The sequence below is a fragment of the Brassica napus genome, chromosome C5 (assembly GCF_020379485.1).
Source record: "Brassica napus cultivar Da-Ae chromosome C5, Da-Ae, whole genome shotgun sequence".
NCBI lineage: Eukaryota > Viridiplantae > Streptophyta > Magnoliopsida > Brassicales > Brassicaceae > Brassica > Brassica napus.
In genome coordinates this window covers 11,884,528-11,895,288 of record NC_063448.1, presented here as the reverse complement: position 1 = coordinate 11,895,288, position 10,761 = coordinate 11,884,528, and the positions used below count along the sequence as shown (strand labels likewise).

At 36.5% G+C, this 10,761-nt stretch overlaps 1 protein-coding gene and 1 pseudogene across 4 annotated transcripts; one reads left to right on the top strand and one right to left on the bottom strand.

The window, feature by feature from the left end:
* Window positions 1–438: 438 nt before the first annotated feature.
* On the top strand, window positions 439–2,638 carry LOC111210256 (annotated as a pseudogene).
* LOC106421345 (protein NLP4) lies at window positions 2,585–6,703 on the bottom strand. 4 transcript variants are annotated; one of them, XM_013862184.3, is made up of 5 exons: window positions 6,448–6,703; window positions 6,261–6,354; window positions 5,113–5,959; window positions 3,701–4,565; window positions 2,585–3,607 (listed from the first exon to the last, which is right to left on the bottom strand). In XM_013862184.3, the coding sequence occupies exons 3-5, from the start codon at window positions 5,905–5,907 to the stop codon at window positions 2,835–2,837; spliced, it is 2,433 nt and encodes an 810-aa protein (XP_013717638.1). In that variant the 5' UTR covers window positions 5,908–5,959; window positions 6,261–6,354; window positions 6,448–6,703; the 3' UTR covers window positions 2,585–2,834. The 4 variants fall into 4 exon arrangements, with proteins under 4 accessions (XP_013717638.1, XP_048612692.1, XP_048612691.1 ...); XM_048756735.1 differs by having other exon boundaries at window positions 5,113–5,880; XM_048756734.1 differs by having other exon boundaries at window positions 6,261–6,697.
* Window positions 6,704–10,761: the final 4,058 nt, after the last annotated feature.

Below are 10,761 nucleotides of genomic sequence, written 5' to 3'. Positions count from 1 at the left end.
GCAAAATACAATGGGCAAATTAGTACACAAAGATGGACCTGAGTCCTGACCATTTAAATGCCAAAGAAAAGAGAGACAGGTCATGAGGGTTGAGGATGATGACGAGAAGAGATTATAAAATTTTGGATGAAATTAATTTTGATCCAAAATTTTATAATCTCTTGGTCTAGTGGTATTGGAACTCCGGCTGGAGTGCCCGCCCTGGGTTCGAGTCGCCTTGGCCATCTTCCCGCCTATAACCGTGCGTGCCCGGATGGAAGGCCTCGTGGGGATTAGTCTGGGCTTACCGCCTGAGAACCCCACGGTCATCAAAAAAAAAAAAAAAAAAATGAAATTAATTTTGATATTTTGGAAGACGATAAAATGAGAAAAAATATTTAATTATTTAAAAAGGAGGGTCCTACTTGGTAAAGAACAAAACGAAACTCGGCGTCTTCTACCACTTAAATATTCCAACAACAAAAAAAGAAAAAAAAAGAGTTTAATAGTTAACACAGAAGAATGAAGAAGAACACAAAACTAAAAACTGTTGTAACATTTCCGTGATTTTCTCTCCCGTTTCCTGTGTACATTCTATTCTCTTAAAAATACTTTTTGTTTCTTTCTTGTTTCATATGATCCTTGTATAGTTCTATCAATCTCTTCAAATTCTAGGTTTATTTTTCTTCCTTTGTTGTGTCTGGTGTGGTATTTCTGGGGCCGTATCAGCTCCATTTCTAGAATCTCTTCTCTCTTCCTCAAACCACTCCATTTTTAGAAAAAAAAGAGATGACTTGCTTCTCTTGTTTGAATCCTCGAACCAAGAAGGACATACGAGTCGACATTGATGCCTCTCGATGCAACTCTCGTTGCCCAACAACCGACTCATCAGGTTCCTTTTCAATTCCAATCCAAACACACTTTTACTGTTCTGTCTGAAAGTTTTGTTCTTTTTGTTTGTTTGTTTGTTTACACAATGTTTTATGATTACAGTTCTTGGAAGTGATACAACAGGAACAAAGTCGATTTCTGGTATTTTAGGTTAGTACTGTGTTTATTAATGTCACCACCATGTTACAAAAAAAAAAAGAAAAAAACGTCACCACCCTATTGGACTTTGTACATTTTTGGAAGTGATACAAAAAGGTATGAACTGTGTTTTGTTTCTCCATAACATTTTGAGTTAAAAATCTTGTCGGAATCTGGAACAGTAAACGGAAAGGTGAATAGTCCGAAAACTGGTGGTGGAGCTAAGAGTTTCACGTTTAAAGAGTTAGCTTCTGCAACAAGAAACTTCCGTGAAGTCAATCTGCTCGGTGAAGGAGGCTTTGGTAGAGTTTACAAGGGTCGTCTAGACTCAGGAAAAGTCAGATCCTCAACCCCTTGAAAAGAAACCTCTGTTTTTCATAAAATATTTGATGTAACGCTATCTTCTTCAACCAGGTGGTGGCTATTAAACAATTGAATCCAGATGGGGTTCAAGGGAACCGAGAATTCATAGTTGAAGTTCTTATGCTTAGCTTACTCCACCACCCGAACCTCGTTACACTCATCGGTTACTGTACTTCTGGTGATCAAAGACTTCTTGTCTATGAGTACATGCCAATGGGAAGCTTAGAAGATCACCTCTTTGGTTACTTAATTTACTTGAACCCTCCTCCATCTTACTAATAAATAATATTTCATTTTCAATCTTTTCTTTTTACTCTCATGTTTTGATTTACAGATCTTGACTCAAAATCAAGAACCATTAGGCTGGAACACAAGAATAAAAATCGCGGTTGGTGCGGCTAGGGGAATAGAGTATCTTCACTGCACAGCAGACCCGCCAGTGATTTACCGCGACTTGAAATCAGCAAACATACTGTTAGACAAAGACTTCAGCCCCAAGCTTTCTGATTTCGGACTGGCGAAACTCGGTCCTGTAGGAGATAGAACTCATGTATCCACACGAGTCATGGGAACTTATGGTTACTGTGCTCCCGAGTACGCAATGAGCGGGAAACTAACAGTTAAATCTGATATCTACTGCTTCGGTGTTGTCCTTCTTGAGCTGCTAACCGGGAGAAAAGCCATCGATTTGAATCAAACGCAAGGCGAGCAGAATCTTGTTTCTTGGGTAAGTTAGTAACTAAGTTGTTAACCCGGAAACTTCTACTCTTGTTTAACCTAGTATTTTGTTTTTAATGTGTCTGCTGTAGTCACGTCCATACCTAAAGGATCAGAAGAAGTTTGGACATTTAGTGGATCCCTCTCTACGAGGCAGATACCCAAGACGTTGTTTAAACTATGCTATTGCCATTATTGCTATGTGTCTGAACGAAGAAGCTCATTGTCGACCGTTTATAGGTGACATAGTTGTTGCACTCGAGTACTTAGCCGCACAGAGTCGGTCTCATGAAGTTAGAAACGTCTCCTTCACGTCACCTGAGGTCACAAGAACGCCACTACATGACTCATAGAAACTTTAAGAGTCTTGAGATCTTTAATAATTTCATGTTCTGTAAAAATGTTTTTTTTTTTCTTTACGACAAAACAAGAATTCATATATTTTGGTCAATGTTTTTTTTTTTTTAACAGATTTACACTTATTTGTGGCTATATGTATATGAATATGACAGTTATAGAAACAATAGAGTAAGAAAGGATCTTTACATCATTACATGTTCTTCTCTCTGCTGCGTTTGATAAAACAAAACACAAAGCAATCTACTAATAATCCTTTCAAAAAAGAAAAAAAGAAGCACAGCATTAAAAATTTATGAACATTTATAACACAACACAAAGGTATAAAGCTCTAAAGCTCTTGTGCCATGTCCTATAAACTCTTCTTTCTTCAATTCTCTGATTTATAGTCATTGCCATAAAGTATAACCTGTAGGTGAAGAACGTTCAGGGAAATGATGAGAAGAAGCATGAAGCAGAAGCTTAATGGTATGACTCGGTGTGGTTCTGCAAACATCTACACACTCTTCTACATCTTCATCACAAGTCAACAAAACCCATTCATTGTCTTCATCTAAGTACTTCAGATCATATCTGCTCATATCCTCTATGCTAAACCTCTTCCCTATCTCCCACAGCAGATCACTTAGCCTGCGTGAGTTCTTCATCCGGAACCTGATGTTCTCCTCTCCGTAGCTTACTTTAATCCTTAAAAAGTCATCATCTTGAGATGATGACGACAGCAAGTGTGTGCCTTGACCTTGAGGGATGTTTTCTAAACTAGAGAGAGTCAAAACTGAGCTTTGAAGATCGACCTCGCTGCTCACCTTCCTGAAAGTATCACCTTGAGAAGGATGAGCTGTTGCGCTACTGTTTAGTTGTGTTTCGCTGGAGCAGCATTGGCTAGAGCTTGAACTGTGACTGTACTGAGAAACAGGTGACTTTGAAAGCTGTAACGGTGGAGGAGGAGGAGGAGGAGGTGAGGTCTTAGCTTGTTGGGATGGTTCTAAGTTGGGGAAGTTAGCGTAGAAAGAGCCTATAGGAAGAGGACCTGAAACACCTTCAACAGAATCAATCACTCGTTGGATCTTCTGTAGAGAATGTCCCACTTTCTTGATCTTTCTTGATGGCCATCTCTGTATACCATGTTGCCTGCATATCCTCTTCAACGTCGTTGGACAAACTGAAAATAAAAAGAGATCAATCTTTAGGACATTCAGACAAAAACTGAATTAAAAAAAAAAAAAACAATATAACAAAACAAAATGCTGCTTACCACCGATACTCTTGGCTGCATCTTTAAGACTCCCTGCAAAGTACTGTCTAAGAACATCCAAAGTGATGGTTTTATCTGCCTTTGTACGCTTCTTCTCAGCCATGCTATTAAAACCACCAATGGTGAAAGTGTTGCTCTCATTGATATTAGCATCTCTGGTGTAGTCATAACCTCTCTTCAAACCAAACCCATCATTTGGCAGCTTGTCTCCTCCATCAAACACCAATCCAAGATTCTGAGGATTACTATGATGTAGCTCCGGTGTGTTCTCTACCTTTGGCGTGACTACCTCCTCCCTTTCCACCACTTCGCTCTCTTCTTCCAGCTCCTTATCCGTAACAGTCCTCAAGCTCCTAGGCACATGAGCCATAATGGTCGAAAGAGCGTTCAACATTTTCCTCTGCTCCCCCATATTATCACAGTCCTTAGGCAAAAAGAACTCCAACACAAAATCAGCGTCCCCCGTGTGGATGCAGCGCAGGCGTATCGCAACGGCGCCGTGTAAGCCGAACATATTAGCGTGGTGAGAGAGAGGGTACTCGGACTTCTTGTAGTTAGCGACATCAGGTGAGAAGCAAGGACCGTTGGTCAAGAAGGCTTGTCCTGCAACTCCTTGGCCTTTCAAGAGGTGGTGCTCAGAGCAAGCTTCTTGGAACTCACGGACCGTTGGATCGCCGAGGTAGCAAGCTTCGTCGATTGTTGACACGCAGTGGATGTAGTTCTCGTCGTTGTGACGGCACCCGCTTTTGCTTTGTTGGAGACATGAGACCCATGTCTGAGCTAGAGGGAGTTTGTGCGTCTCACAAGCACATCTCAAGAGGTTTCGGATTTCAGGTAATGCAGCTTTGTAGGATAAGTCACATCCCTGAAATAAAAGAACAAACAATGCAGTTAATACCACATTACCTAGGCCTGAGCACATGTATCCCGAACCAAAAAAACCAAAACTGGAGAATCAAACATGTACCCGAATTACCATAATATAGTTTATATATTTATAAATAACTAGATTTAGTTTTAAAATAATCAAATACAGTAGTTTTAAAATTTTATCCACAAACCGAATACCCAAAAAACTTAAAAATTATCCGAATTATCCAAATTTTATTCGAAAAGACCAAAAATTCTGATACTTAATCGAAAAACTGAATTTCCTTTCTTTTTTAACATGAATTAACCAAAAAAATGGAACCGAATAGGATCTGAAATTACCTTGGATATTAGTCGGTTCCCAACTTTGTTACCCGAACTACGAAAACCGAAATAACCGAACAAAAACGGAACCAAACTCCTAAACAACCGAATGGATCCTAAACATCTAAAGAACCGAAAAAGCGAACACGAACCAAGAACCGAATGCTTAGGGGTACCAATACCAGAAACTAGAGAACTTGTGTAGTTTATTTGCTTACCTTTAGAGAAGGCGGAACCGGAAGTTCAGTACTCCTAAGATCAACCGCCTGAAGTGCTCTGCAGATGCTTTCAAGCTCAGGTTTTAGTTTAACCATCTCGGTAGTCATCACAACCTCAATAACACCCAAGCAAATCTTACTCCCTTGCTCAAACACCGGAATCGCCAGCGTCCCACGGACATCACAGTCCTGAGCGTGCTGGACTCTCGGATACTCCTCGCTCTTGAAGAACCTAACATCAGGAGTCCACTCAGGGAGCTTCCCCAAGAAAACCCTTCCAGGCAATCCAGCCAAGGCCTTGGAGTCATCTTGCTCGGCAGAGAAGTGATAGTTCACAGAGATCTCTCTGTAGTTCGCAAGTCTCTGACACATGGGGTCGTGGCTGAAAGGCTGTTCCTTTGTGGTTAAAACTCGCTTACCGCCTCTGTTGACAGGAACCCATAGCTGTATAAGTGAGCCTCTCTCTGTTGTGTAGTCTTTAATGTGTTCAACTGCTTGGACTAGTCTCTCGGTGACAGAAGAACCACCGCCGCCTCCTGGTCCTATCCACCACCTTTTGTTATACTGAAACTCATCTGCACAATCTTGACCGTAGGTTTGAGATACTACACCTGATGTGCAGATAGCAGATGTGTCTTGAGGTGGAGACCACATGAAGGAAGATGGATCAAACGGAGGCAAGTTGAGAAACTCAGATCCGTCTGTTGTCTCTAACCAACATCCATCTAGTAGCAACCCATCCATGAACTCAGTGTCCATAACTGCGTTCTGAGTTTGAAGAAAACTATCTTCCATTGGTTTTGTTGGTTTTTTTAGCTAATCTCTAAATATCAATGAAGCGTACCATCTAGAAAAAAAAAACAAAGTATTGATTTTTCAATTAAGTTTTACAAACAAACAAAGAGGGTCGAGATCGAGATTCATAGATAAATCTAATTCATGATGACATAATAAGGAATCCAGAGTTATAAAATAAAAAGCTCAACTTTTTGTTTGATTCCTTCAAGCTGGTCAAAGTAAGAGAAACTCAATATCTTTATAGCTTAATAGATACACTGATTAAAACCCATAATGAAAGATCAAACCTTTAAAGCTTTTAGATGATAAATCAGGAAGATCTTTCTAATGGAGAAAACAAAGAAACTCACAAGGTAGAGAGAGAGATTCTTCGGAGATTCCTTAACTCAAGTGGTGTTTTAAGATTCCCTTTTTATAAACTGAAGTTTGTTGCAGTTTGTTTGTCTGAAATAAAAGGAACAGATGAGATGAGAAAGAAAAGAAAGCTGTAATTAAAGATGTCTGAATGGGTTATGTGTCTCTGTGAAGAAGAAGTACCTTAAGATGAAAACAAAATAAATAAATAAAGGAATTTAACTTTAAACATTTAAAATGAAAGAGAGTGAATATCTGTGGATCGTTATCTCCTCTATGCATCGGGACATAGCGAGACCTTATTGAGGTATTTGTTTTGTTTCGTTTTGGTTAAATTACAGAACATCTTACTCTCTCTCTTCCAGGCTGCTTAGGTTTTTGAGAGAAAAGAAGATTCTCTCACTCTCTAGAGAGAGTTGATGGAATAAACAAAACAAGCAATAACATGTCTTGTGCAGTGAATTTCTATTTATGTAGAAAAGTCAGAACTCTATTTTTGTTTAGCAAACGTCACGCATAGAGACAATGAGAATCAGAGAATATCAACAATAACTGTATGATAATAAAAAGAAGAAAATGATTATTTAAAAATATATATACATTTGATTTGACACCAACAACAGCAGAAAAAAGAACCTAAAACCTGTAAAAGCATTTTATTTTCTTTATTCTGTGACTAATCCTTTTTTAACCAGCTGACTAAAGATAAAATAGATTGTTTATTTTTATGATATTGTTTAATTCAGTTAGTGGTAGAATAAGATTCTACAAATTTTGTTGAAAATTTCAAATATAATGGCTGCACGTATCTTTAAAACATACCATATCTGATCTTTTTTTTTTTTTGGAGAAAATACCATATCTGATCTTGCCAATTTATTCAAAAGTTTATATGTTTGGAGAATGATTCTTCTTCAACATTTTGTCGCGGTGATGATGGCCAAAGCGCATTAATTTCCATTTTTAGACCCTTGTTGCTAAATGAAGACATGTTAACAATTATTATTGTTTGTGTTACTTGGTCCATCGAAATTGATCATTTTGGTACATGTTGCTATAACTGATTTTTATCACTACATAAAATCAAAGAATCTGAAAGCCGAGTCTTAAAAAAAAAAAGAATCTAAATGCCATTATACATTTTAGGCTTTCTATGCAGAAATATAATAAATCAAGTAAATAAAAAGAAACAAGTGAGGGAGTAGGTTCTTCCTTCCACTTGCTTAAAAAATACAGTTTTCTTATCAAATTGACAATATAAAATAGTTTAGTAAAACAAAAGTTTCTCATATATAATGCAGAGTATTATTGTGTAACCAACACCGTTTTCGCCTCGTGAATCTTATAGATTCCACCGCTCAAATATAATAGAAAACTACAAACCTTTTGTTAGGCAACACTACTCTTGAGTCGAGACTAATACTAAAGATGTTTTGATTGGTTGAGACAAATCTATCGAGCCATTCATTAATCCTTATCACCTTCTTTTGTATAATTTCACGGTGGTGTTATGTTATGTGGAAGTCAAGTTTTTTTTTTTTTGGGAAAAGAAAGGGTTGTTTTCTGGGGTCAGCTATTCAATATTACAATACCAGTTATAGAAGTAATACGTATACGCACCAATTATATAGAAAGATATACGCATATACACGTAAGAGTTTGTACTTTCTATCTAACACAAAGAGATAGCGTAAGCTAAAAAGGCGAACAAGTGGTGCATAACTTAGCTTTCCTCCACTTGGGGGGCTTTGCTCACATACTCCCAATTAGGTGCACTCCACATATATTACCTCTTCTAATTTCTATCAAATTATTTTATCCCTTTTTTGTCGATATATATTACCAAGTGTTGCTCCACACTGTGCATACTTTTTTTTCCTGGGAAACTAGACTAAAAGCTTCTCGAACCCGATTTATTCACACAGCCGGTAACTGGATAATAACCACTCTAAATCCAGAACTAACACGATCAACACGGCGACAAGCGAACAACAGTGAAGCCATCGCTCCGAACCCAACTATCTTCTTCCGTTCCTCTCAAATCTAAAGAAGAGCTCGCAAAAGTCTTTGATCATCAAAGATCAACGGAGTTGATTCCAAAGAACAGAGGCAACACTCCCAGGCCCAAGCCAAACGCCAAGCCACATACGCAGCTACACCTCACGTACCCTTCCACAAAGGCTACTACTGCTTGTCCCATAAAAGAAACAGAGGGTAGAACCTAATTTCAAACCTCACGCGTCACCATCAAAACAACCGAAGACAAGATCTACGAAAAGGAAAACGAGATCTAACAAGGTCTAAGACTTAAAAGCCGACTCCCTTACCCTACAACCGAAGACACCTCGTCGATGCTCCAAAGGGAAGCCCCAGACCGTCGAATCTAGCTCTTCCAGAGAAGATTTAGGGTTCCAACATCGAGCAAGCTTCAACTAGAGACACCAAACATATTGACGCCGACAACGAAGAGGAGTAGGAGAACAAAATTAAAAGGCAGAGAGGGAAGAGATGCCACCGGCGTTCGGCCGGCGACGACCGAAGAGGCTGAACGCCGGTGCTCACGAGATCTCTTTACTTTTCGCCCTTTTTTTTTTAAACAGAGCTATTCATCTAAGAAGTTTCTTTAGATTTTTTTTTTTTGAAAAATGTTTCTTTAGATTCTTGTTTTGTTAAAATGTTGTTTATTGAAATATGAAATATATAATTGTAAATATTGATAGCCGGAGCTATTTAATTACTGGGATTGCCAAAAAGTAAGTTCACATTTCTCTGCTTTTATTTATTTATTATTTTATTTTCATGTTATATATTTATTTTTCACTGAAAGAACGAAATTGTTACTTGGTCTAACGATATAGCTAATGACGCATGCCCAGCCCAACATTTCATATATATCAAACTATAAAAAAATTCAACTAAGACATGTGGCTTTAAAATATAAATATCATCTTTCATTTTAATTTGGTCAACTTAGTTCTCTAAATTTAACAAAAAAGAATAACTTAGTTCTCTAAATGACTGGATAGAGTATATGAACGCAAAAGATATTTTATGAAATGATCAGTCGCCAGTATTAAAATGTTTTCGTTAGGTCACTAATTTGGGCATCTAGTATTTTGAATTTTTATTTTTTTTGAAACGAAAATGCAAACACTCTTCCCATATATTCCTCCATTGTGAAGAATCCGGAGACAAAGACAATGTATCAACTTTTCTCTTTTTTTTTTTTCTCTCTATGGAACGGAGTCATTTTTGGATTCAACCTTTGTAGATTCACCAACCAATAGGATTGTGTTATTTTATATTCACTATCTTAAAAAAAAATATTGTCAAGTTATATTATGTTTTTAAAATAAAAAAGTAAAAAAATAAAAAAATAAAAAATAGTAGTAGTTACAGAAAACAAAATATTTATAAAAAAATATTTTTAACGTCGTCAGCAAAACACTAAATCTTAAACCCTAAATACTAAACCGTAAACCCTTGGGTAAATCCTAAACCCTTGGATAAATTCCAAACTTTAGATCAAAAACACTAAAACACTCAAGGGTTTAGGATTTAGAGTTTAGGGTTTAATGTTTTAGTGTTTAGTGTTTTTGATTTAGAGTCTACGATTTATCCAAGGGTTTAGGATTTAGTGTTTTGCTGACAACGTTAAAAAAAAAATTAATTATTTTTTTGTAACTACTATTATTTTTATTTATTTTTTACCTTTTTTATTTTAGTAACATAATATATATTGACAATATTTGTTTCCTTTTTTAAAAGATATCGAATATAAAATAACGAAATCCTATTAGTTGATGAATTTAAAGGTTCATCCTAGAAGGTGAACCCAAAAATAACCCAAAAATAACTTGGAAGAATGCTCTTTGATTTTGCATCTTATATATCATATTACTTTTTTTGTTCAAAAAAAAAAAAAAAAAAAAAATATATATATATCATATTACTTTTTTTTTTTGAAATTATATATCATATTACTTTGTGGTGTCTAGATTTAAATATGGTAAAAGATTTTGATCAAAACAAAATATATGGTAAAAGATATGCATGTATGAACTGTGTTGGAAGAAGTAAAACAGATACCATGATGACTAATTTTTAATAATGACAACATTAGCTGAAACAAATTGTGACTACATCCACATGATTCTTTGATTATTTCCTTTAAGCTGTTGAGATTCGAATTCCAACTATCAAATTGGAATCTGGCCTTACTTAATAGTTTAAATTGTATACAATGCATAAAACAGCCAATAACCAGTCTCCAACAAAAGACAGACAAATGAACCAGGAATAAAATAATACTACATAAATAACTATAGATTTGCAAGGAAATCAAACTGATTTGGGATAAAAGAAAATAAAACTTAGCAAATACAAAATAAAGATTCTGATTACGGAGTTTTAAATTATTATCCGGCGAATAGAATCTCCTTTCATATGGTAGTGAAACGTATAAAAAATATTAAAACTTGCAACATTGATACAGTA